The 27,397-nt window shown below is 52.4% G+C and overlaps 1 protein-coding gene across 3 annotated transcripts in view; it reads right to left on the reverse strand.

Annotated features, from left to right (window-relative positions):
• The window catches only part of Dis3l2 (DIS3 like 3'-5' exoribonuclease 2), a 266,965-nt gene that overhangs the window by 13,436 nt on the left and 226,132 nt on the right, over nucleotides 1-27,397 (reverse strand). For all 3 annotated transcript variants that reach the window (XM_063237106.1, XM_003474416.4, XM_013157595.2), the window contains one exon: nucleotides 7,562-7,641. In XM_063237106.1, coding sequence (XP_063093176.1) covers nucleotides 7,562-7,641 — 80 coding nt within the window. The remainder of the gene's footprint in view (nucleotides 1-7,561; nucleotides 7,642-27,397) is intronic.

A 27,397-nucleotide genomic window follows, 5' to 3' on the forward strand; every position in this document is an offset into this window, starting at 1 on the left:
GTGGTGCTATTAAGGAGTAGAAGGCCAGGAGTGGTGGCAGCTCTTAGGAGGCTGAAGCAAGAGGATCGCTCTGAGTTGGAGACCAATCTGGAATACATAGTGCGTTCAAGGCCAGCCTCAACTTGTCCTCAAATCAAACCAAGCCAAACCAAGCCAAACCAAACCAAAAAGAAGATAAAGAACATAAAACACGAGGGAAAAAGTGTATCCTCCCATTCCCCGAGGGCAGCACTGGACTCAAATGGCTGTGCTTGCCTGACACTGGCGCCAGATCAACACCAGCTGCTACCTGTGCTCAATGCACAGGGTCTCAGTGGGCCCTTCCCTCAGCACCTGACCAGCATCGAGGGCACACATGCCCCAGGTGCCCCAGTAAAGCTATTTCCTGTCCTTTCTCCACCTTCAACCCACACAAGTATTCATACTCCACTGCAGGTTCAGAGACTGACTTGTCATGAACCACAGAACTTGCCTCCCGGTACAGGCAGGAGGGTGCTGGTCACTCTGAGACTTGGGGTTATACGCACAACATGAGTTTGATAATGGTGATGCTTGGAAAAAGCTTAAAGGAATGAAAAGTTCTTACTGCTGCAAGAGCAGAATACAAAGTTCAGTGCTGGTTTCCTGAATATTTACTGCCCAGAAGACACTGGCCAATCACGGAAGCCTGAGGAAACAGATTCAGAGGAAATCGGAAGGCTGTTCCCTAGGAAGAAACTTCCAAGGGGACAAAATGCACTGGCCAAGCCTGTCAGCCCAGGACCCTAAGCCTGGCTTCTGAGCCCTTGACATGCAGCCACACGCAGCCCGGTCTGTTCAAATTCCGGTGCAGAGGAGGTCAGCAGTGCCTGGGCACTGGGTCACGACACCCGGACCTCAGCCAAATCCTCCCTGGAGGGAAGATAACCCTGGCTCCTCTTCTCAGCTTTCTAAGGGGTTCTACACTCAGTCCAGTGAAAACCCAGGGCTCTGCGGAGACATTCACGTGCAGGCAGATGGACTGCAGAGTAATACTTTCCATGTGACAGTGCAAACATGTTGAGCAATCCTAAATTAGCAGAAATGATGGTTAGGTCCAGGTGATGGTGTTAAAGAAAGATGTAAAGGTTTAAGAAAAAGCTTTTGGCCCGCAATGTATGAATCCTCTTCAAAAGGAAAATGCTGGCGTGACACTTGCACCTCTCTCATTCTGGGTCACTCAGACATGAGCTCATTTGTGCGAGGCCCACCCCTCGCCGACCTGTGCCAGGCCACAGGAGGAGCCGTGGGGGCAGTAATGGGCCAGAAGGCAGAGCTGGGCGAACAGATCCAGGGGTGCACAAGGCTGAATCAGTGGCCTCCCCTTAGAGCTGGAGCCCCCCAGGCACCTTTGGGTCCAGGGTGACAGAGTAGGATCCTTGCCCTGACAGGTGAGCCCTTCCCCTCTGTGTCTGCTCCTGCACCACGGTCCCTGCTCATGTGGGATGCCAGCCCTCCCTGGCCATCCCAAGTCTACTTTCAAGCCTGAGTCCGGGGTGCCTGTCCCATCCTTGGGGCTGGTGAGCGGTCATGGGTTAGTCCGGAGTCAGTGGAGTGAACCGGGTCCTGTATCTCAGCCAGGCTTGCTGCCCTTGGGTTTGGAGCTGCTGCCTAAGTGGATCATTTCCTCCCACTTAACTCAGAGGGCACGAGCTGAGTCACCTGGAGAGTCCTTCCCAGCTGGACACCACCCAGAGGGAAAAGCACCCTCACACCCTGGCTTCTCTGCAGTGCCCAGGCAGCTGCGGAGTGATTCACAGCTCCACAGCCATGTCTGGCAGCAGGAGCAGTCCCTCAGGGCTTCCTGCCCAACCCTGGAGAAAGCCACGATGTCCCGAGTGCGGGAGTGGCAGTTACCACAGGTCAGAAACACTTCCCCACGGGCAGCACAGCCAACGGGAGCCAAGCATGGCCTGGTCACCTGCCAGGCAGCTGCGGGAAGTGACAGCCATGGGCACCTTTCTGCAGGCTCAGACCCCACCTGCACTGGTGCAGCTGTGTTCTGCATGGAGAATGGCGTGGGCCTGCAGGTGCTACAGGAGGTGTCCGGGGGGCCAGTGTCTGTCAGCAATGCAGGTGTCCTGAGGCTGGCACCAGTGATAGGCTGTCCCCACTGGGTGGACATGGAGTGGCCTGTTCATCTTGCGGGACAGGACCCTGCATGTCACAGCCACCTCGGGACTCTCAGAAGCTTGCCATGTGACAATGCCGCTCAGGTTTAAAAGTGGCCTTGGGACAAGGAGCAACCTGCCTCCTGGGGATGTACACCTCAGCTGGACCAACCCCACAGAGGCAGAGAAAGGGAGGAGGTCATACCGGGAAAGTGCGAAGGACACAACAGGGAAAACACACGCAGACCAGGGGGGAGGTGGTCCTTTGTGTCAGAAGGCATCTGTGCAGGGGACAGTAGGGTTTCCAAGTCACACTGGACTGCAGCAGCCTAGGAGGCAGGAACTACAGCCCATCTCAGAGTGACAGGGAAGGAGCAGTGGAGCCACACAAAGGCGATTTAACTGGAGAGGAGAAAAGTCATTTGCTTAACACAATCCTGTGTTAAATCAGCCAGGACACATCTGTTCTCTTACAAAGGCTTTAAGAGTTTTGAAGGATTTAGTTTCAAGAGTGCTTGGTGACCTAGATTTCTGTCTTTCAGGGAAGCCTTGTAGGTCAGCCTCGAGGAGCAAAGGGAGGAGGTGAGAGAGAAGCAGGGGCCCAGGCCTCTTCCCAGCCGTGGCCGTGGCCAAGTCCCCCAGGCCTGCTGGGGCGGGTCTGTTTGCTCCTTTGTCTAGGAGGGACGTCCTCAGTTGTCACCACCTTCTGACCCTGGACAACAGGAGGCAGAAGGGACAGAGGGTGTGGAGAGCTGTGGGTGGGGCTCCTCTGGGTTACAGGCAAGCAGCCTTGGGGTCACAGAGATAAAGCTCTGGCTGCCCCAGTTTGCTCCCACTGCAGTGAACATCAGAAAGAGAGGCTGGAGCGGAGAGTGGCGCTGCATGAGCTTTGGAGGCACAGGCTGCTTGGAAGAGGAACAGAAAGAAACAAACCCGCAGACAGTTCAGCGCTCTCCTCTTGGACATCTGTGGCACCAGTGCTATTTTGGACCTGGGGGCTCCACATTCAATATGTGAGCGAGGAGCCTGGGAGCAGTGGGGCGGCCCAGCCTCTGCTGCCTGCCCAAAGCTCTGTTCGGCAGCCAGGAGACCCTTGGTGCCGCATCCTGTGTGTCACTGGAGTCTTATCCCTACGGGCTCTGTCAGTCACCCTAACTTCACCCTCAGAACAGCCCCAGAGGCTTTCTGTGATGCAACTGAGGGCAACAGCAGAGAGCACGCAGGGCACCAGTGCCTGCAGACTGTGGAAAGGACAGAGGACCAGCCATGGGGACGACTCCATAAGGGCCACTTCCAGCAGAACATCAGAAGAGAACCAGCTTCCTGGGGTCCCTTCCTCGACCCTCGACCCTCATGAATGTGGATTCTAGAATCGCAGTCCTGGATCAACGGAGCCTTGGCAGAACTGGAGGCTCCATGAAGCCCTACCTGGCCTGGGGGCCAGGGACCAGGAACTGGGGGCCCCTCTTGGTGTCCCCAAGGAACACAGGCATCTCAGGTCTCTCTTGCCTGGTAATGTCCTTCCTGCGCCTGAGTTGCAAGCCAATGAATGTCTCTAGAAAAGTCTAACTCATGCCCGGAGCCAGAGCTGCAGGGACCCTTCCCTGTTTCGGAAAGGAAGCAGGGTCTGCAGAAGCTGATGCTGGAAGTGGGCTTAGCGAGGCCAGGTTGGCGGTCAGGATCACAGCATTAGAGAAGGCTTTGCAATGTAATCCAAACGAGCTCACGCGCACAGACACGCATACTCACACACTGTGTGTGACTAGGGCCTTTGTCCTGAACTGAATATCCAGGCCTTTTTCATTTTTTACTTTGAGACTGGGTCTCGTTATGGTGCCCAGGCTGGGCTCCCACCTCGGCCTCCCTGAGCGTGGGGTTACAGACATGTGCTATCATGCCTGGCCGGTCCCACCAAAAATATTTTCTATTGCAGGAAACTTGACTGACAAGGTGAAACCTCTCTTAGGAGGTTATAATTAGTGGTTTGGGATAAACATTAGTTCCTTTTTTATTAAACAGAATCCAGATTCCACCTGTCTAGCTCCTTGCCATGAACTTTTGTGACACATTTCTGATGCCTGAGTGCTCTCCAGGGAGAACAACCGCACGCTGCACATTTATGCAACAGGCTAGGGCTGTGCCCCTGAGCCAGCTGTGCTGTCACTCAGTATTGGGGGTTTTCACTTCCACTGCAATCTTAGGAGACCAGGGTCTGTCACTGACCAAAACACCGTTTCGCTGCCCTGATGCAGGATCACAGCTACATGAGCAGGAGTGAAGGGGGATGCTGTGAGGAAATCGGAGAAGACCCGAGAGAGGAATACGACAGTTTGGAAGACAACATCATACAAGTGTCAGGTTTTCTCACAGTGATGGATTTAAAATGACCTCAAACAGGGGTCCCAGCAAGCTTGCATGTGTGTTCATATATGGTAACTGACAATCCCGAGGCCAGCGCTGACAAAGAAAGAAATGGGAAGAGCCAAGAATACCTATGTGTTCTTTATAGAAGAAGTGAGAAAATGTAGCTTTACTGCATATTAAGACTTTGTTTCAAAAAGGTACAGAATTAGACAGTGTGGTTTTGGCACAAGAACAGAAAATAAGAACTAAATCTTCAAGATTTTGTTATAGGCAAAGACTTATTAAATGGGATACAAAAACCCTTAACACTAACAAAGGATTCATAGATTGAACTTTGTTAGAATTAAGCACTTCTGGCTGGGCATGGTGGTACATACCTGTGGTCCCAGTACTTGAGAGGCTGAGACAGGAGGCTGTCTCAGAAAACAAACAAACAATGAAAACTTGGGAGAAAAGAGACAAGAAACTTGAAAATGCAGTTTACAGAGTGAGTAGCAAACAGCAGAGCTCTCATATATTGCTTTCATATATTGCTGGTAGAATTATGGGATTCAACAATTTCCTTCCTGGGTAAAACTGAAAAACAGATACACGTGTATGTGCCCCGAAAGCCATGCACAAGCAGAACTGTTTATGGAACCTCAAGCTGGAAGCAACCCAAGTGCTGGCTGGATTAATGCAGACTGGATAAAGTGTGGTTCATTTACACAAAGGAAAGTCTTGCAGCATTGAAAATGAATGGAGAACAAACAAGTGGATGCATCCACAAAGATGAATTCTCATGAACAAGGTGCCGAGAGGAGAAGAATCAGACACACTACCAAGTGACTCCACTCACACTAAGTCCAAAGCCAGGCAAGGCCCTGTCTGCTCTGCTCTGGCCTGCTGTGAGCTGGGAAAGGCAGCAGGTTCTCTGTGGCAGCAGTTCAGAGCCTTAAAGCATGATGGCAGCTCTGCCCTCCTGCTTCTCCAGCAATCTGGGGAAGAGGTCTAGGCTCTGCCCAGCTGATGAACAGCTGTCCTGGTCTCTGTGGGCACAGTACCTACACAGGCCTTGGAGACGGAGACCTGAAGATGCCAGAAGCAATGCATCTTGATCCTGAAAGCCATGAGGCTGGCCTCCTACTGGCTCTATTTTCTTTGTTTTTTGAGACGGGGACTTACTCTGTAGCTCAGGCTAGACTTGAATTTTTCAAGGCCATCCCCCTGCCTCAGCCTCCTGAGTGATGGGATTACGTGCCACCATACATTGCTTAAAGAAAAGCAAAGCTCTGCTTGTTTAGAGCTTGACCATATGGACAGGATGCTTCTCGGGGATCAGTTTCTCTCTCCTTTTCTGAGGACAAAGGCACCAGCCTCACTGTTCCACCCAGAGTGAGGTGCTGGGCCCCACCTGCCTCAGTGGTCACGTAGGCTCCCACCTGTCTCGTGCTGCTCCCACACACAGGGGCAGCTGCAGCTGCTGCATGATGTCACCCCTGACATCTCCCTGCCGTGCTGGACCCCAAAAGGCAGCCTTCAAGGTTGGCAGAAAGTATGGATGGGGCCAACCAGGTAGGTACCTGCACAGCCCCATGGGGGCCCTAAACCTTCAAGGAGCCCTTGAGTGCCTTTCTCTGGCTGTGCTCTTTGGGTAGGACAGAGCAGGAGACCTGAATCAGGGCCCAGTTCAATTTACCTCTCCCTCTGTTTGTTTCTTTCCTCTTTCTCCCTGCTGAATAAGCAGAAGAAACCTTTCCCAGCAGTCCTGACACCTTCAGAGCAGCACCAGCACTTGGGAAATGGCACTTTCTGTCTGTGTGCAGGGCGGGTGCCAGGTCCCTTGGCAAAGTGCACTACCTAAGATGCTCTGTGGCTTTGTGGCAGAGTGCAAGCACCTTTAGGCTTCTGCAGGCACTGCCAGGGCAGGACGAAGATGGCTTCTTGTTCCTGCTGGAGTCCCAGCTCAGAAGAAAGGGTAGCCGCAGATCAGGGAGGGGCTGGGGGAGCTGGAGGCTGCACTAAAAATAAATCCTACAAATGTGATTTTTTTTTTTTTTGAGACAGAGTCTTGCTCTGTAGCCCAGGCTGGCCTTAAACTCATTATGCTGCTCAGGTTGGCCTTGAACTTATGGCATTCCTCCTGCCTCTGCCTCCAAGTACTGGGGACTGCAGGCCTGTGCCACCACACTCAGCCACTAGCCCTCTTTAAAAAAATTTTTTTTGGTACCGGGAATTGGACTCATGACCTTACACTTGCCATGCAGGCACTTGTGCTGCTGAGCTACATACCAGCTAAAATCTTTTTATTTTGAGACATGGTCTCACTAAGTTGCTAAGTTGCCAGGCTGGGTGTGAACTCAAGATCCTCCTGCCTCAGTGCCCTGAACGCTGGAGTTCCAGGTGTGTACCGCCTTGCCTGGCATAACCTGGGCATTTAATCCTGACAGGAGTTCATTGCTCATGGCCAGCTGGGCTCGCTCCTGTCCCCGACTGGGGTTTCCGAGGTGTCACTCAGCACACCTGCCTTCCACCTGCAGCACATTCACGCTGATGTGCTCTCTGTTACTCAGAGCCACCACTGTTCCCTGGAGTGAGCCTGGCCTCGGCTTCCATAAACAAAGCAAGGAAATAACCCCAGGGCTGCGTTTGAGAGCTGGAAGGGGCCATGAGTGAAGCCCAAGACCACGCCCAATAGCTAGTGCTCAGGGGAACTGCAGCGGTGTCACTGACAGCATGCAGTGCCCCGTGACCCTGGCCACTGCTGTCCCTGCCTCACGAACACCACCCAGCCTGGGTGGCAGTTGTCTGCGACAAGGGAAAGGGCCTCTGAGAGGACACCGTGGCCACCTGTCCACAAGGCCACACTTCAACCCTCGAAGAGTCCCCACAGTGCACCCTGCCAACCCCATACTCGATGATGACAGAGCTGTGACTGCTGCTGTGGTGAGCAGAGACTGTGACGCAGCCAGCGCAACGTGGGCAGAGGTGAGAGAGGCGGACCTCTATCTGGAGGATGGCTGAACCTGGAGAGGAAATCTGCGCCAGCTAGATTTATAAATTAGGCATGGTGGCGCCGCGCCACTTACTTGTTGCTGTCGTGGTACTCGTAGATGTGACAGCCTTGGGGCAGCCCAGTCTCATGGTCCAGGGTGAAAGCCAGCTTGAGCTAAACGGAAAGAGGACAGGGAACAGGTGAGACTTGGGCGCAGCTTCCATTGCCCCAACAGCAGTTGGCCTCCTCCAGCAGGGCACAGGGCGGAGGGGACGCCACCAGCAGCTTCCCTGTCCACTCAACACCCCCCAGCATCCAGGAAGGGCCCACCTTGTGCTGCAGGAGGGTCACTTCACGGAGCTGTGTGGCAGAGGCACCTGGAATGGCCCCAGGCTGAGAAACACACAGGCAGAGATGTGGCTCATGTTAAGATTCTGTGGCCGGGTGCAGGGACGCTTACTGGGATCCCAGTTACTCAGGAGGCCAAGGCAGGAAGACTGCAAGTCCAAGGCCAGCTTGGGCAACATAGTGAGACCTGCTACACAGCCACTCTACCACTGAACTGTTTCAGTGGTACAGTGGCTGTGTAGCAGGCGTGAGCCTTGGGCTCACTCCCTAGTACTTCAGAAAAAGGGGGTTCCTTGAAGCAGGAAAAAAGAATCTGTATTTCTATGAAAGAAAAGCAGCTGCCCTAGCTGAGGTGGGAATCTGGGAAGGACAAGGGGCTCCAGGGGGTATACAGGGGGGCAACAAAGGTTCTTTGGGCAGCAAGCACAGCACAAACACAGGGCCTGGGGCAATGTTTGGAAGGCTGGTGACTGGGACCCCAAGAGATATGGGGAGATGGAGGGTGGTGCCCCTGGCGGGGAGGCCAGGCAGGACACACAGGAACTTCCTGGTCACACTGTTCACTCTGGCTTTAGGCTCTGGTGGGCAGTGTAATCAGAGCTCAGTCTTGAAGACTCCTTGTTGCTGCTTGCAGGGGAGAGGGGGTGCGGGAGCCAGTGGGGCTGCCTTTGAGTCAGGGAGACACTGGGGGAAGCCAGGGCAGAAGGCACATGTGTCTGACCAGAACTGCTGGGGGGGGGGTGGTGAGACAGACCCTGGGGAGGGCTGGGGACTTTCCGGCCTGATTTTGAATACCCTGGCTCATGACAACAGTTGCACAGCCTTGGATGGGGTGGCGCCCAGATGAGCACAGATCCCCATGGAGCTCAGGAGCTCCATCCTGCTATAGCCAGGGGCATGATGGCTGCTTTAATGTTTCCAAAACTCGAGGCCATTTCTGTAGTTACAAATTCACCTGGCTTTTAAATTACCAGGGAAATTTTAACTAGAATTAATTGCACCTTATGGTACATCATTATGATTTCTTTTTTAAACTGTAGGGCTGTTAACACAGCTAGTGACCTGCATCATTAGATGCAGGACAACTTCTTCCTCTCAGAGGAGACAGCTCAGGGAAAGTCCAGCCTGTTCTGGACTCAGGTGAAAACTCGGAAACAACCAAGCCTTTCCCCACCACGTCGGAGCCAGGAACTTCAAGTCAAAGGTGGACTTTCTCTACACAGCACAGCTGGCTCTTCCCATTCTTTCTTTCAGTTCAAAACAACAAAACAAAACACACTGTTAATTACAGCTGCACTTCTCTTTCTGTAGCAGGGTCAGGCCTTTATTGGTTTTGTCCATCTGAAAAGTAAACATAGCCTAGCCATATTCACATCCTTTGGTTTGGTGGTATGTTATGAGTTTACGACTTAGAAAATCAGAAATGCCACCCAGTGAGGGATGTCCTTTACCTGACGACAACCACCTGAAGCAGGCGTAGCTATTTCCTCTGCACTCATTAGGAGCCTGTAACTCGGAAGGTTCATTTGTCCACACCGAGATTACAACTGGACTTGACCCAAACCCGTAGCCTCACTGCAGACTCCTTGCAGACAGAGGGAAGAGGCCCTGCCTGGCAGGGCAGTGGGGCTGGTGGAAGTCAGGCCAGCATGGGACTGCTGGGACCAAGGGTCTGTGAAGCCACTTGAGGGCCTGGCAGCCCCGAGGCTGGTAAGCAAGAGCCTAATCTGGAGCCCACACTGGGTTCCTTGGGCTGAGATGGTAACATCACCACAGAGTGGACTGTCCCGGGGTCTCAGTTAGAGTCCTGAGAAGCCCATCCAGAACAGCAGGCAAGAGAGGTGAGAAGGGCCAATGGAACATGGTGGGGAAGAGCAGGATGGATAAATGGAGTGGTGCAGGATGGCCCTGGAGTCTATTTTGGTGCGGGGTGAAACAGTCTTAAGGAAGGAGCAAATTTAGTCATAAAAAGTAATACAATCCTGTGACTGTAGGAAAGGGGGTGAAGGGGGTGGAACCAGAGGTCATCATGACAAGTATTGTGTTTGCCTTAATGTGGAGAATAACAAAGACTCCATGAAAGTATTAGACAAAAGGAAAGGCTTGGGGGGTGGGGGTGGATACAATCAAAGTAGGTTATATGCACTTATGAGAATGCCTTGGGAAAGCCAGTATTTTGTAAAATTAATATGTACTCATGAAATACATTAAAACACTTCATACGAGGGAAAATGTCAGAGAGAATCTACTTGGCTGCAAGTAACAAAAATTGCAATAAAATGTGCCTTCAATGATCAAGAAAAAGAAAGAAAGAAAGAAAGAAAGAAAGAAAGAAAGAAAGAAAGGGAAGAAGAAAGAAAGAAAGAAAGAAAGAAAGAAAGAAAGAAAGAAAGAAAGCAAGCTGGAGATGTAGCTTAGAGGCAGAACACTGACCTAGCAAGTGTCAGGTCCTGGGTTCAATCCCTGGACACAGACAGAAGGAAGGAAGGGAGAGAGGGAGAGGGGAGGGAGTGGGGGGAAGGAGGGAGGGAAGAAAGAGGAAGAGAGAAGGGGAAAGGAGGGAGAAGGGAGGGGAGGGGGGAGGAGGGAGGAGGGAAGGAAGCATTTGGAGGTTAAATCTTTCTACAAGGCCAGGTGAGGGAGGCCGGGGCAGGGAGGGCTGTGGGGAGCAAGGCTCAGGAGGTGACAGCTAGAAAAATGAGTGGGAGGTGAGGAAATGGCCACAGGTACACACAGCTCCCTGGGAAATCCCACCAGGGCAGGAAGAGTCAGGAGGAACCCATGGAAGGGGAAGGGGTGGGAGGTCATGAGATACAGAGGAGTGGACTGGGAGGACGCGTGCGGGGCGCTCCCAGCCCCAGCATAGGGGGAAGAAGGCTGAGCTCGCTTGGGGACACGACCTAGGCCAGGCAGTGTCATCCTCATCCTCGCAGGACTCTGGTGATAGCTCAGAGGCCTCCTTACCACAGGGATGCGAGCTTGTGAGCAAAGGAGTGGGAGTCTGAAGTGACAATGGCTTGAAATTGATTCTTAGAGAAACGGGAATAACAATAATCAATGTCCTGAGCTTACTTCTTTTGCCCAAATAAAATTCTACATTTAAACAGTTAGAACAAAATAACAAACAGCCAACCAGGCAACCGTATCAGGGCAGCCAGGGCAGCCAGGGTGGCCAGGGCATACTCCAAGCGCCGAGGACCTGAAGCTCCTGCAGTCGTCCTCAGTGGGCCTTGACCTCTGACAACCTGGACACCGGTGTGGAGGTCAGGTTGGCCAAGACAGCAATGCCAAGAAGACTCAAGAGAAGAGCAAGGGGGCAAAGAGCAGGGACAGGAAACGGTGCGGGAGAGAACCAGGGAATCTGAAGAGGAACAGGAAGCAAACAGGAATGTGGGCCTGGGTGACGGGGGTCCTGTCCAGAGCTAGTTTGCTGAGCACATCTTCAGTCCTAAGCACCCTTCCTTCTGCTTTCATGCGTGATCTTATTTAATCCACACACCAGCCTTGCATGGCCAGTTCCTGTACCTGTGGCTAGAGAAATTTACTACGCATCCAGCCCAGATGACTGTGGACCCTGCTGGGAAGCCCACGGTGTGCTGGCCTCCCTTGTGGGCCTCTCCTCCTCTCTAATATCCTAGTTCATGAGGTTGTTTCCCACCTGCCACCCTACTTCAGGGGCTCCAGAGGGAGCAGACCCAAGGTCCAGTGAGGCTTGTGGGCCCTCGGTCCCCAATCACAAATCCCAGCCAATCTACGCTTAGCCTTTGCTGGCCCTGGGCACAGAATGGGTCTAGTGGCAGATGTGGGATGCAGCTGTGGTGCACAGGACTAGGGGCCAGCACGGCAGCTTCAGGCTGAGAACAAGCAGAACTCCCAGAGGAAGCAAGAGCACGAGACCTGAAGGCGAGGAGGGCACCTCTGGGAATCACGTTCGGTCCCCGCTAGCCTTTTGGTCACTGCTCTTGAGGACACCAACACACACTGCCTCACCTGCTGGCGGCCCTGTTCTCCTAATCTACTCTCACCACGCAGCTGAGCTGTTCTCTAAAGCACCACCTCAGCGACCCCGGCCTCTTTCCATGCTGGGACGCTTTCGGCCCCAGGAGACAGGACCTGAGTTACACAGCCCAGGCGGGCTCTGGAAGTCACCCTGGGAACAGATGCAGGCTAACAGAGGGGCCATGCAGACTAGTGCCAGTCAGGGGGGCCCTCGAGGACCCTTCTCTCTGCTGACGGCTGGGCACTGGACAGGTATCTTCTATCTCTGTGCCCTGTACCCTTTCTGCTTCTGAGAGTGCCCTCAGTCTGACCTCCTCCGACCTCGCAGAGTGGCTCTGATCATCCCTGGTCTGCTGGAGGATGAGACTCTTCTGAGAGCTCCCCAAGCCTTGGGCAGTTAGCTTCACCTGGGACCCAGTGCTCAGGAACTGGATCACTGTCCACAGTAGACATTCAACTCTGTCCTTGCTTTTATTTTTTTGAGACAGAGTCTCACTATGTAGCTCAAGCTGGCCTTGAACTCATGATAATTCTCCTGCTTTGGCCTCCTGAGTGCTGAGATTGCAGGTGTGTACCACCACCACACTGCCTTTTTAAAAAGTCTATTTATTTATTTATTAAGGTAGGATCATGCTATGTGGTCCAGACTGACCTTGTGAGCTACACCTGGCTCCTCCTTCAACAGCTAGATTCTGCCTCCCATTTGCCCCCTAGTAGCCACGACAGCAGCAGACAGGCAGGGTTCAGACACCCTGTCCCACCCACAGCCCTGAAGAAGCATACAGTCCTGGCCTCCATGGTGGCTGCTAGTCCTTCCTGCACAGCCAGCCTAGCCAGGCCCAGGCAGGCCTACTCCCCACCATCTGTGCCAGAGGCGGCCCTGATCAAGGCCTGCAGGGACCACCCATGCTGCAGCTCCGCTCTGAAAGGCAGCTGTGGAACAGCAGGCACTCTGGGACTTTGCCTGCCCAGAGGCTAAGAGCCCCCTGCTGCCACCCCTTTCCCTGGGCATGGCATGCCTGGCGCTGGGCGGACAGGCGGGAGACTTCTGCCCAACTCCTTCCACCCAGGGCAACTGGCCCTGGGGAGCTGTGTGGGTTACCTGGAGCACCTGGACTTGAACCTCTGCAGAGGAGACACTCGCCAGGCTTTGGGATATAGGTCCCCTCTTTAGACCCAAGGGATTTTTTGGTGGAGTGGCAAAAGTGACCAGCAGGACCTCTTCCAGCAGGTGGCAACAGTGAGCAAGCAACAAGAATAGTGACTAAGGATTCCATAAGGCCTACCCAGGGCTCTCAGATCGGCTGCCTGGGGAGGGGACTTCGGCAAGACCACCAGGAAGCATGAATGCCCAGGCTGCGTAAAGGGCAGGGCAAGGGCTCTGTGGAGTCATTCAGTGTCCTTTGTGGCTCCCTGCCCAGGGAACCTAGTGGCCCAGACTGCATTCAGAAGAATAACCAACGAAGGGGCTGGAACGGGACAGGAAGGGGTTGCTGACTGTGCTCACTAGGTGTCTCCAGGGGAGTCAGGCTTTAATCACTCATGTGCATAACCAGTTGCCCAAAGCCCCACAGACCTGGCAAATGTCGTGCATAGGGTCCTAACCCCATTAGCTAAGAAATGCAATGGCCACTGGTGCTTTTTCAAAAATTCCTGGCCTGAGTTTGGAAGGGAAAACCTGAGTTGGAATGTTGAAGAATTCTCTGTCTTGTCCACAATAGCTGCAAGGTGACCTTCTGGGCAGCCAGGTCTCTCTGGGCCCGGGCTCTGGAAGGAGCTTGCAGCCCCTGTAGGATGGAGGTGCTGGGCTTCTCTGAAGGTCATTCTACAACCAAGCAGAAGACCTGTGGGCCCACTGAGTGCTGCCCGCGTAGGGAGTATCCGAGAGGTTGCTAGTTGTTAGTTCTTTTTCACCCCACCACGGTCCTCCAGGCTTGTGAGCTTGCTTCAATCTGCTAGCTATTAGGACTCCAGTTCATGCGCAGGTCAAGGACCAGCTTGGGAAACCTCCTGCCTCCCCATGGTTGCCACTTCCCCCTGCAGTCCACCAGGGCCTGAGGCGTGTCCAGCTCTCCTCCAGTGGAAGTGGGCAATCCCTCTACAAGGCTATCATCTCTGGATGACATTTACAGCATACTTCAAAGGAACAGAAGCGTCTTCTACCTGGAAGCCTTGGTTTTGCAACTGAAAAGCCTTACTAGGAGGAACTCTTCACATCCTCCAAAGCGATCTTTAATTTTCCTTCATTAGTCGTCACTGTTTGGTTTGGACTCCCTGAGCATTATTTCTTTTTCCATCTCCTCTTTGCTTTCTTTTATAAGACAAAGATGTCGTGTGCTTTGCTTTAACTTGGTTAACAGCAATTCTATGGCAATGTATTAAATTTCTTTCTCCTAAGTCCACTGAAGTCTTTTTGGACTTGGAGAGAGCTTTTTAAGAAAGAACTTGCTCATTCAGCAGGATTTTCCTCCCCACCCCAAACTTTGGTTCTGACCTGGAAAAAATAAGAGTGAGAAAGAGCAAGAGAATCCTGCAGTCCTGACGCTCAACTTTACAAACCACAAAAAAGGACCTTGCTCCAGTAACGTAATCATTGAGATTTCTGGCACTGTGGTCTTTCAAGAAAAATACATCTATCTGCTGGCACAGGGACCCACCAAACTAAATCCTGTTCAGCATGGAGTTCCCGATTCATTAGTGTTGGACGGTCCAGGGTGAGGCTGGCCGGTCCCCCTGGATGACGCCTCCCTGCAGCGCCGTCTGTAAATCCCACAGCTGTGTTTTCACTTAAGGCCACTTCTCCTGACTCTGCTGTGCCTTGTTCCAGAGGCTTGTTTTAGTCCCATTAGTGCTAAAAATGACAGGATGAGGATTCTTCAATGCTGAGGTTTTGCTTGCTGTAAAGAAGAAACTTCTGTCTCAGAGCTATGAGCAGCCCCGAGGGAGGCTTCCCTGCAGCAGGGTGCTGCAGCCAGCAAGCCAGGCCGAGCTGAGGAGAGCCAGTGGCAGCTCCCTGCCTACCTGCCAAGCCGCTGCCTGCTCTGCAGGTTACCCAATTCCCCCAAGCAGGACCAGGGTAGGCAAGCTTGCTTACCACCGTCCCATGTGGCCTCCTGCCCAGCAGGCCTGGTCGCCTGACTGCTATCTTTAGCCCTTCAGCAGCCCCTGCTCCAGCAGCTTCCCCATCAGGCCTCATCCTGTCACCGAGTCCCATTTCTGCTTCTCAAACTCCTGAGACAGAGCTGGGTGTGGTGGTGCACATCTGTAATCCCAGCACTAGGGAGGCTGAGGCAGGATGATTATGAGTTTGAGGCTAACCTGAGCTACACAGTGAGATCATGTCTCTAAAAAAAATTCCTGAGCCAGGTGATAACAATGAATACAGAGCATGATGCTACATGCAGCCAGATGGGAAGAGGGTACAGCCACTTGCCAGCCCACTCAGGGTGGGACTGTGTTGACAGTTGTCATGGTTCCAAAGTGTTGAACATGATTACCACCCAGAACCATTTTTGCTTAGTCTCTGGGGTCTTGGGTGGGTGTCACCCACAGATGTGTCCACAGGAAAGCATCAGCATTGAAGGGGCTGCATTTGGTCCCTCCAGGTTCCTGGAGGGGGTGCAACTGGGAGACACCAGCTGGGTTCCCATCCTGCCTACCTACGGAGGAAGGGAGGACGCCAGCCACAGATTCTGGGAGCCACTACCTCAGAGCGGCTGTTACACCATCTGCATCCCGCGCTCCAGAGCAGGCAGATGACTGCCCCCTCCCTGGATCTGGAGTCCCACAGGGCTCCAGGACAGCAGTGTGTGTCCACCAGCTAAGCCTGCTAACCGGAGCCTTGCTTTCCTCAAGGCTGTTTCAGTAACATTTCTCCATCCTCACCAAGGTTCCTCTCAGGAGACAGGCTTGTAAAATCTTTCTCCATTTGCTGCAAGTACAAACATGGTCACTGTGCCATTTAGTGTTCTCAGTACCACGCCTAACTATCTCACAACGTTCAAGGAGATTTGTTATAAACCCTGCTCCCCTCCCCAGGCAGGGCACCTCCAGGTTTCAGCTACTGAGATCTGAACTGCGATGCCCAGGCCTGGGGACTTGCACTCAGGTGCCCCAGATGCCAGTGGACCCCTGCTTGCTTTCTTGCTCGTGCCTGACTTTCGGTGGCATTCACTTCTCTGTGTATCCACTTTGATACGAGTCTCTCATGTTCTTTTTGGAAACAGAAATAAAACCTTATTAGAATAAAAGCCAAACAGAGAGAAAACTGGGAGAGTCCAGCTTCCTTGCCCACAGCTGGATTAAACAGTGACCGTTACGGCAGGCAATCGGTTCATGGAGGAAAGAAAATGGGACATTCCCATACAGCCCTGAAAGCCAGTGATCTGGCTGGCTCTGGTCTTGAAAAAACAGGAGAGAACAGAGTGATCTTCCAGGGAATTGGCCTCAGTTTCCAGGGACTTGAGGAGTTGAGAGTTATGTAAGCCTCGCTGGAGCCAGCAGCTCCGGCCTGCCTGAGGGGAGGGGAGGTCCTGGGGCCTTGGGCTTTCTACCTGTCCAGGCTGAGCTCCTCGGTGCCATCCCCGAGGCCCACTTCCTGAAAGGACATGGGCTGCTTCTAGGTTTATAGGAAGAAAGCCCTGCTGACCAGCCCTTGCTGTATCTGCTAGAAAGTGAGGCTGTGGGTTCCAGAAGCAGCAGTGCACACATCTGTGGATGCTGTCAGGAGAGCAGGAGGCAGGGGAGAGATCTGCTCTGTCTAAATCTGTCTCATGCAGCCAAGAGCAGCCGTCAAGAGTTCATGACTAGAGTCCAGACTCACTCTCTGCCCTTCTCTCAGACAAGGCTGGGACCTAGTCAATACTCCAGGACAACACAGCCACTGAGGTCCTTTCGGATCTTGGGGCAGCCAATCGGCACTTGCCTGCTGCCTGTTCTCACAACTTGGCTTCAGCCTGCAGTAGCGGGTTGAGCGCACATCTTGGCAAGGGAATCATTCCCCACTACATCCAGCCCCAAAATGTCCAGTGAATTCACACTGCTTAATGGGTTGCCCAGAGCCCAGGATTACCTGGAGGATCTCGGGTCACCCAAGTTCCTATTCCCAGCCAAGATAATTGCCTGCTTCTTTATAGAACAATGTGTCGGCCTTTTGTGTGGCCATTCTACCTGTGGTAAAACCCAAAGAACACAAGGGTGCTTTGAAGTTTAAAGGCAACATGGACAGATGTTTATATGCAGGTGAAACACAGAGACTAAGACAACTGAAAGAGGTTCGTGAAGGTTATCAGAAGGGGGAGGACTCAGAAGACAATAACCCCACTTTTTACGTGTCTTGCTAACTGAAGAATCAGCATTCATATGGAAGATCCTTGGGTAATCTTGTATAGTGGAAAATCATTTATGAAACTACAATACTATTACATGTCAAAAAGAGTAAGTTTCACAATAACCCCCGGGAAACATTTTATTAAATGTTCATTAATGCTTCCCCTAACTTCACTACTTGTCTTAGGAGCTCTGGGGTTAGAACTCAGGAGATAAGGCTCTCCGAGGCTGACGCTCTGGTCCAGTCTGCACCTTTCCTCTGGTCTAACCTTCTGCCTGTCAGACTAGACAAGCTCTTTCCAGCATCCTCAGGGCTCACACATTTTGCTTTTGGATTCCTGCTGGGGCCCTAGGCTTCACTACCTGAGAAAGACGCTCATTCTGTTTGTGACCTCGCACGCCAACAGAATGTAGCCAATAGCAGGACGATGCTTAATCTGAAAGGACAGCATGGAGATAGGAGGACAGTAAGTTCGAGCCTGGCCTGAGCAACTCAGGGAGACCCTGTCTGATAACAAAAAGTAAAAAAGGGCTAGGGATGGAGCTCTGTGCAAAGTCCTGGGTTCAATTCCCAGTACCAACAAATGGAAAGTGCGTGGCCCTGCCAGACTACCTGGCCTTTAATCCTGAGCTTCCGCCCAGCTAAGCAGCCTCAAGTTACTTAACCTCTTTGTACCTCATTTTTTGCACCTGCAGAGTGGAGACAATGACAGCATCTACTGCACAAACTGCTGTGAAAAATAAAGCAGGGAAGGCAGTGAGAAGAGTGCCTGCTGCAGACCGCGCACACAATGACAACTGAGGCTGGGACAGTCCTTGTAGGAGCTAAAGGCCAAAGAAGACACGAGATGTCAGAATAAGCTGTTTGGGACTCACTGGATCAACTGGGTACAAAAGTGAAGACATCTGAGTGATGTCACAACCTTCGAGTTCATTTTCATTGCCTGCACAGTGCTTGGAAACCTTACTTAGCACCTCTGCCAGCCTCCCTGGAGGTTTCGAGCTTCACTTGCTGTCTTCAGTGGCCCCATGGCACTCACAGGGCTGGCTGGTGGCCATGCTGTCAATGCAGCTCTGCTGTGAAGCTGTGGTCACAGTCTGCAGGGTCCCTTAGGCCATGGTGGCTTCCGGGAGGCTGTGTACCTGGGGGTGGCTCTGAGGCAGAGCTTCCACAGCCAGGGAAGGAGAAGGCTGTGCGACCTGCTGGAGTAGGTGGAGGGTGCTGTGGAGCTCCGCTCTTCCCCCTCTCCATCTGTCACCGGAGTACGTGTGTCCCTGCTGCATAAAGAGTCCTACAGTCATCCCATCCCAACAGACTGAGTTACTAGAGAGAACCCAAAGATTCCTCTGGAGCCCTCTGCGGGGCTTTAGATAAAAGTGACCAGGAGCCTGTACCAAGCACTGACAGTCACAGACTCTACACGCAGCCAGGCACTGCCAACAGTGTGACGGGTGCAGGTCCTGCCGCCCTTGAGTGAGGGGAGAAAGGGCATTCAGAAAGGTCAGGGAACTCGCCTGCTCAAGGTCAGGCAATATGGAACTAAGGCAGCATCAGCCAACCTGGAAACAGAAGGTGAGCCCCTGGGACACCAAGGTCTGCACTTCCTTCGGGGGCCCACTTGCTGGAGCTCCGATGGCCCCTTCCTCCTCTGGGTCTACGGACACAGCCCTACTAGGGGCACCATAATGTGGGCCTTGGGGCCTCTTTCTGCCTCCTCAGGAGTGAGCAGCCTGGCCCTCAGCTTCCCAGGGGGCTCCAGGAGCAGATAAAGGCAGGCAAGCCCACTCTTGTGACATCGACTGGGATCCAGGGTGCCTGGCTCCACCTTGTCAAACTTCCCCCTGGCATGGCTCAGTCTCACAGCAAGTTTTCACGGAGGCCAGAGAGAGGCCTGAGGCCTCCTCACGCTCAGGGTTTCTACAAGACTACAATAGGAAACATCAGTCAGCGAGCCAGAATGCTGAGCAGCAGAAATAATGAAAGCAGCACAAGCCAAGAGTAAGGCGGGGTCTGGTGTGACCCAACTGAAGAGAAGGGCTGCAGCCCCACAGAGAAATAGCACTACTACGCCAGGCGCCCAGGACTTCAGCCCTGAAAGGACGGTGGCAGAAAAGGGGCTCCCTGAGTATCCACAGGCTCACTTGAGCACTGTCTCTGCAGCCCTGGGCCGATACCATGTACTGTTCAGGGAAAAGGCAGGCAGAGTGATAAAAGTCACACTGACTCATGCTGGGTGAGGACAGAGACCACCTGGTCACAGCTGCCCTGCACCTCTGGGATGGCCGTGGATACTTAATCCTCCACGGACAAGTGACAGCTAAGCCGGGCCGCTAAGAGAAGGAGACAACTCAAAAACAGGTGATTCTCCCAGCCGACTCAGTCCCTCCTCCTGTGCTGAGCACACCTGCGTACCCAGCTGGCTTCTCTCACCAGGAGCCTTCAGGCAGGGTGCTGTCACCACCCCTACTGGCTGTGGGGAACCAACCCTGAGGCACACAGTGGCAGCTGAGATGTGAGTTCCAGGTCCCATGTGTGCAGCTTGGGGCTGAAGTCTGGGCCTGATCCTGGGCCCAGCACTTTCCCATCTGACAGATGCTAAAATCCGGATCCTCTTCCAGATTCAGCTCCTTCCTCGCCCCCCAGAGCTGTGTTATATGGACCCCATCCCAACAGCAAGCAGCCCAAGTGGAGACTCGGGCAGGCATAGCTGTACCCCACGGGGCATGTTTTGCTAGGAGACAATCAGTGTCACAGGAATTGCACGGGTGGAATAGACAGCTTCTTAGCCCTCTTCCCACCCTCCATCGGAGGTGACATCTTACACAAGGCACAGCATTGCTGTGTCTGGGAGACCGACACTGGCACAATGAGCCTGCTTAGGTCTGGCCACTTTGCTCCTACCTGGACAGGGCACCCACTGAGCACTCAGGGTAAAGGTTTCCCTCATGGTCCACCAGCCCTAATTCTGGCCCCCCAGTCTGGTCTCCTTCTTTGTCATTTCGAGAACATTCTAGAAATGTAATTAAACAGCCCTGCAGAGTTATCCTAAGATGAGAATTTCACTCCTTTTTAGATTTGTAGCAGACTATGGAACAGCCTCCACAACCTTAGAAAGGAAACATTTCTGCCCTGGTCTGCCACTTCAACCTGTGTGCTCCTTGACAAGTTCCTCACCCCTGAGCCTCAGTTTCCTCATCTGTAAAAATGGGTATGAGACTCCAGGAGTAAATGAGGTGACATGTGAAAGCACTTGACCAGCAGAAGGCTCTCAATAAATTCTGGCTGTTTGTTATTAGTAATGCAAAGCCAAGGAAGCCTCTGAGCCTCTTTAGAAAAACACAGCTCTTGCCTGTCACAGACAATTAAGGAAATGACTACGCCCGCCCTTGAATGATCCCGGATTATTCTTCTGCTTTCATCCTGAGGCTCCAGTGTCGAAAAACCTGGGGGCTCCTGCAGGCCGCGCCCAGCAGCACCTTCCTGTGCACTGTGCATACCCCACCAGATCAGGCAGCCACCCCAGGCCAGGCTCCCTGGGGCCAAGGGCTTCCCTGCAGCACACAGCACTGCCTTTGAGCTTGGAGGGGGCAGAGGTGGACAAGTGATTGAATTAGGTGCTGCATGGATACCCCACAAAGCTCAGCATTGCTCAAAGACTGCATGTGTCACGGGGGACAATGCCCTGCGCTATCCACGAGGTCACCTCCCCTATGACTAGCTATGGAAATCTGAAAAAAATCTTCCCCCAAATCACATATGCAAAGACTCCATTATACAGGGAGCGAGCACTCAACTTTGAGCCTTTGAGTCACTGGGAACCCGGCACAAACGGCCGGCTATATCTTAAGCACAAGCCCACGGCCCATTGAAAGCAGGACAAAATGGGGCATTCAGGATCTTTCATGATTTATTGAAAGTGGCATTGTCCGTGTCTCTGCGTGGCACCAGCAGGGGTGGGTGGGGGCGCTCCTCCTGACGGCGGGGTCATCCCTGTGCCGCCCGTTCCCTGGGACTTTTCCACTGTCCTGGCCAGGCTTCGCTCATTCATGTCTCTCCTTTGAAGTTGTAGAATGCGGCCTCATCGATCACTGACATGTTGGGCTTCAAAAGGGCCGGCAGTGAATTTCCTTTTTTTTTTTTTAAACAAATGAGAAGGGCTCAACTGGGAATAGAGGGTGTGGAGGTACGGAGGGGAGCAGGCCACTTCCCCTCTTGCAGCTGCATGTCTGGGCTTCCGGTGGGGACGGGGCCTTCTCGCCATGTGCTGCTTCTGGTGCTCGGACACTGCTCGCCAGGACTCCTTGCTGTCCTTTGGGAGGTACAGTGATCCTGATGTTTCTGGCAGAGGCTCACACCCTGCGCTAGCACCTAGTGAGTACCTGTGACTGGACAGCCCCATGCATCTCGGGCTGCAGGGTCCTCCCTGATACCTCGTCCCCCACCCAGGGGTCCAGGTAGAACCCCACTGGGACACCATGCACATCCTTTTTAGTCCTAACTCTACTCTTTGGTCTCTGTCACCTGCTTCTTCTGCTGGCCGCATGACAACAGCCCCGGGTCTCACCTGAATGACACTGTAGCATCTCACTGGCTTCTTGGGTGTCCACACCTTGCCCCTCCCAATTCAGTCTCCCAGAGGGGCCCGAGCGTGCACTCTGCTGGACGTCCTGTGCCACCCCTCGAGGAGTACAGTTGACCTCCAAGGGCAGGTCTCCAAAAGCACCCCCACAGCACTGAGGCGCAGTCACCCAGGGGCCAGCTCTTTCCGAATGAAGCCACTCCCCACCTCACTGGCCCAGCAAGCTCCCTGCCTGGACCCCATTTCCTAAGGACAGCATCGTGTCTCATGGTGGTGGACACATTGTGTTGTCAGTGCTGTCTCCTGGCCACGTTCTCAGGGGTACATTTTCGCATGGATGGAAGATGGCAGCCTCTGCTTAGCTTGGCTGGGGCCAGTTGTTTCTCAGGTTCCCATCACGCAGTAGCTGCACATCCTTCCCAGGGAGCCATCCTTGGCTTCTCCCCACAGCGAGCTTTCTTCCCACCACACCCACCATGCTCCAGCTGTTTGAAGGAGAACCCAAGTTCCACGGCTGTGATAACCAGCAAGCTGCCTTGCTGACTACGACTCCTAAAAGTCCCTGGTCAATGAGATGAGAACATGAGCAATGAGTCACTGCCACAAGCCCTGCAAGGAATCGAGGAATCGGCAGGGACTCGAGACTGGTACCACTCTGCTCCGACTTTGGGCTGCAGTAGGGAGGGTTGATCTAGAAAATGTACAGATTTTTTTTTTCTTGAGCCCTCTTTATGCCAAGTCTGTAGCCAGAGAAGGTCTGTGCACAAGCCACTCCTGGGTAACTTGTGGGGCACACACCTCCATGCCACAAGCTCGGGTCCCCTCCCCTCCAAAGGTGCTCAGGCGTGCCTCAAGCTGCTGTTGGAAATGCTTTCCCAAAGAGACTTCCGGGCCCAGGAGGTGTATGTTTAGAGTGGAAAGTAAATCCTAAAACTATCAAACTTCCAAACGACACAAAACTTTTTGGTCCTGGGTTAGTCAAACAGTTCTTAGATAGGACACTAAAACATAATGCATAAAGGAAAAATTGGATAAAATCAACCTCATCAAAATTAAAACCTGTTTTCTTTTTCCTTTTCCAGCATTGCTGGGGACTAAACCCGTGGCTTTGTGCAAAGGAGGCTAAAGTTCTAGCCCTGAGCTACAGCTCAGTTGTTTTTATTTTATTTTGAGATGACTTCCCTAAAGTTCCCAGGCTGGCCTCAAATTTGAGATCCTCCTGCCTCAGCCTCCTGAGTAGCTAGGATTACAGGTACACTGGCACTACTAAAATACCTGTTTTTCAAAACAGGATGAAAAGATAAGCCAGAGAAATAAAGATGTAAGAGAATAAAGATAGTCTCAAGACAGGGAGAAAATACTTGCAGTCTGCTAAAGGATTTGTGTCAAAATGTAAAAATAACTTTCAAAACTCAATAGTAACAAAACATACAACCCAATTTAAAAATGGGCAAAAGTTATGAACAGAGACTTCACCAATGAAAATATGCAGACAGCACATACGCACAAGAAGAGATGCTCAACATCATTAGCTATAAGGAAAATGCAAATTAAAATCACTATGAGACACCACCACACGCCAGCACGGGTAACAAACAAAACAAAAACCTGACAATATCAATACAAGAAATACAATGCTCATACACTGCTGATAGTGGTGACATAGTTACTTTGGGAAAGTGCTTTTTCACATATTTTAATGTGTACTTACCAAAAGACCCAACACTCCTGCTCCTGGCTATTTGCCCAAGGGAAATGAAAATGGTCATAGAGACACCTGAGGGAGACGTCCCCGCCCAGCACTATTCACAGTCCACCTGTGACAGGACTCAAGGGCCCTTCAGCTGGTAAACAATGCACACAGAGTACATGTATGCAATGGAACTCAACTCTGCGGCAAGTGTCGAGCAAGGACCCCAGGTACATTTTCACACCAAGTGGAAGAAGCTGGGTTAAATGCTGCCAACGAAAGAGTCCCAGCACATGACCTTCTGGAAAAGCCGAAACGACAGACAGGACTTGGGGTGGTGGCACATGGGATGGCTCTGAAACTTAGCTCTGGTGGTGGCCATAAGAATGTGGTAGCTAGGGGCTGGGGATTTAGCTCAGCAGCATAAGAACCTGCATTGCAAGCAGGCAGTCATGAGTTCGATCCCTGATACCGATAAAAATGAAAAAGACAAAAAAAAAAAATGTGGTAGCTCTTGGACCTGTACCCTACTGGGGGAGTTCTGCTACAGGTGATGCAGGGAAAAGGAGATTCAGGAGGGGCACAGTTGGGTTTTGATACTGGAGGTGCTGGTGATCCCAAAGCCAACAACACCTCAGTAAGTGTAGGAGACGGCACAGCAGGGGCCACAGGAGACTCAGAACAGGTGGGAAGTGCCCTTCCCAGCCCGCTGTGGTGGTGAAGGGGAGGCCACTTCGTGAGAAGCATGGACGGTGCTGGGAAAGCGTCACTTCACCTTTCCTTTCTGGACAACACTCTGAAGACCAAAAGCTCTGAAGTGCGCACATTTTGGGATACACTGAAGAGTCATTACCAGGTGACGGGCTACTTTATTATGGTTGGTTTTTGTGTACTTGTTAAGTTTGAAATTTTTATAAAGTAAGCATGTATTACTTTTATAAAAATACAAGTTAGTTTTAAAAAGTAAAAAAGTTAATTTCCTCCAGTCCCATAATTTTACAACTGTATTTCTAAGGAAAAAACACTCAAAATAATTAATAATGATAATTTTTGATACTGGGAATCAAATTTACAACCTCAAACTTTCCAGGCAGGCACTGTGCTGCTGAGCTGTATCCCCGGCCTTCAGCCACAAACACCAGAAGCAGCCAGTGTATAACGGAGTCAGGAAAGTGTTCCCACGACAACCACGGTGCAGCTCGTGTGCATGATTGAGTGTGTGATGTGCACAGCGTTGTCCATCCCTGCTCCTACTTGACTCCTGTTCACGAACCTGTGTGCCCCACCCCACCATATTTCCTGGACTCCCTCCTCTCACCCGACCGTGCCCTGCCCACCAAGCACCAGCAGGAGGCAGCGCACCACTGGCCTGCGCCTCCACCTCCATCCTCCCCTGTGTCCAGACCAGTTCTCAGTGTCACCAATACAGTGCGGTCTTCTCAGGCCACAGCTGTTAGGGCCACTGCCCTGCACTGTCCCCTCCATATTCTGTCAAGAGACAGCCTCTGTGGAGATAAATGGGATTGGGCCCTGCTCAGTGGTTTGTGAGGATACCCAGAAAACATCTCTTAACACAGGTACTGTTCCGATCTCCATGGAACCAGTGGGAAAACTGAGGCACAGAAGAGTCAGCGTCACATAGCCATGGAACAGAGACCCAAGGTCTGCACTCAGAACCAAGAGCTCTACTATTCCACAGGTCTCTGCTAGCTGTAAGAATTGCCACACAGGTGCCCCCATCCCCGTGCTGACCGTGCTTCCCCTGCAAACACCACCCGAGTGTGCCTACCTGTGCAGGGTTGCAGAGATGGTGAGGCTCTCTGACTCTCCATGGTAGGAACTGTGCCCCCAGTCATTAGCACAGCTGAAGAGACCACACCAGAAACGGCCTAGCCAGAAATAAAGCCAGCGCTGCATAGCAAGCGCATGCAGCGGACACATCTTCAGGAGAAGCTGCTTACTAAGAAGATCACACCTGAGAAAATGGCAAAGATGCCTGACCTGCACATCTCAGGGCTGGAACACAGAAAATACGGAAAATCAAGGGGCAATCAGGGGACCCAAGTGTTAGGGGCAGGAGAGTGAGTGAAGGCCTCACACTGGAGGGGAGAGGGCCTGGGGGCCCCGAGTGAGGCACAGAACCTGTTTGACTGTGGCGAGGTGGTCTCGGCCTGCTGGCAGCCTGGCCACATTCCGAGGGCTCTGTCCAAGCCCTTGCTCACATGCACAGACTCTGTTGTGCCCAGCCAATTTCCTCTTTTAGAGGCTGCCAGCTGAATGCCCACAGGCAGGTAAGAAGCTTCTGAGGTCTCTCCTGGGTGCTGCCTCATCTCCTGCCACACGGGCGGACACAGAGTAACAATTCAAAGGGTGACAAATTTCTAATTTGTTTTTAGCATTTCTACTATTTTCTAACAGAAAATGGGCAAGTCCCATTTTGTACAGAAGAAAACTTAGTTGGAATGACCGAGTCGCAGACAGCGTTCAGAGCAGCACCTCCAGACCCCAGCAGCGACCTGTGAACCAACCACCCACAAGTTCCCGTGAGCCATCTCGCTGCACGAGTGCCCCTCTCCCCTGTCCCCGCCCTCCATGGCCACCTCATTCCACTCGGTCAGTACCTGGCAGAGTACTCTATCTAAAAAACTATGTGGGAAATTAAAAAGATAAGTCAAATAGAATATTCTCAAATTATAAAATAATTTAAAATCTCTTTAGTTTAAAAATGCCTGTTGTGTGTCACTCAAAATGAAAGCACAGACAGTACTATACATAAAATCCACTGTGCTACAACAGTATCACTCTTTTAGAAATGTGGAATTTTCTCAAGGAATTACAGAACCCCAGTTTCAAATGGAGGCCATGAAGTGGGTGCAGAGTTCTCGGGCCCCATGGTCTTGGAGGTCACTCCAGCATGGCAGCTGGCTGGTGGTCGGCCTGGTGAAGCATGGCAGAGAAGGACAGCAAAGGGAACACAGGAAACCAGCGAGCACAGTGGGTGAGATGGGCCGCGACATCCCGCCAGCCAGCTGGGATGAGACGGGCGAGGCGGAGCAGCTGGGGGAGGAGGTCGCCCGCCTGTACGGGCTTGCGGAAGGAAGGCACTGTGTGGGGTTCTGGAGGTGGCAAGTGGGACTCCAGGCTCTGCGAAGGGCAGAGAGGAGGAAGGGAGCAGCTGGGGTTAGCAGGGAGTAGGGTACACCAGAGAAAGATCCATGACCAAGAACCTTGCAAGCCTGAACCGTTCACATCTGATGTATAAATCTAGTGGTTCTCACAGGCTGGTCTGAGATGAAACAAAACGAGAAAAAGATGACAAACAAATAGGTCAACCAAGTCAACATAAAAGGCTTCTCCATGTTATAAAACTGTGCCTTTGTTTTGGTGCTGAATGTTTTCACTCATAAATGAGGGATGAAGATTACACGGTCACGTGGCTCACAGGAGCTCACTGGCTTTTCACAGGGACTGTACGTGCTGGTCAGAATGAAAGCCGGTGAGCCTATGGCTTGTCCACCAGGTAGTTTTGAGAATCTGATTGGCCCAGATGCCTGCAGGTTCCTGCGTGACAAGGTTCCGGCAGCCTTTGGGGGAACTCCAGGTGGCTTCTGAGTGTATGACAGATGGTGAACAGGACAAAAAGGCTGTGCCTGGGAAGCAGAGCCCCTGGCTTGCTGAGCAAGGAACATCGCAATCAACTGGGCTGGGCCCAAGTGCGGTCATGGTCAAAATCTAAGGATCAGCTGCAAGGCTTCCCGCGCTCTGGTGCAGGTTTTACTAACGTCAAAGAATTCCATGTCTCTTATGTAGCTACTTGGCACATGCTGGAGTGACGTGGGTGTGACACAGGGGCAGGGCAGGGGTTGCAGTGTGTCCTGAGGAAAAAAATGGGAAGAATCTGACTGCCTCCCAATCACAAGTGAGGCCCCAAGGAGGGGCCTGGTCATCTGTCAAGGACACTCACTGAAAAGAACAAATCTCTGAG

This window comes from Cavia porcellus, unplaced genomic scaffold, assembly GCF_034190915.1.
Source record: "Cavia porcellus strain 051 isolate PalLab524CR breed Dunkin Hartley unplaced genomic scaffold, mCavPor4.1 scaffold_26, whole genome shotgun sequence".
NCBI lineage: Eukaryota > Metazoa > Chordata > Mammalia > Rodentia > Caviidae > Cavia > Cavia porcellus.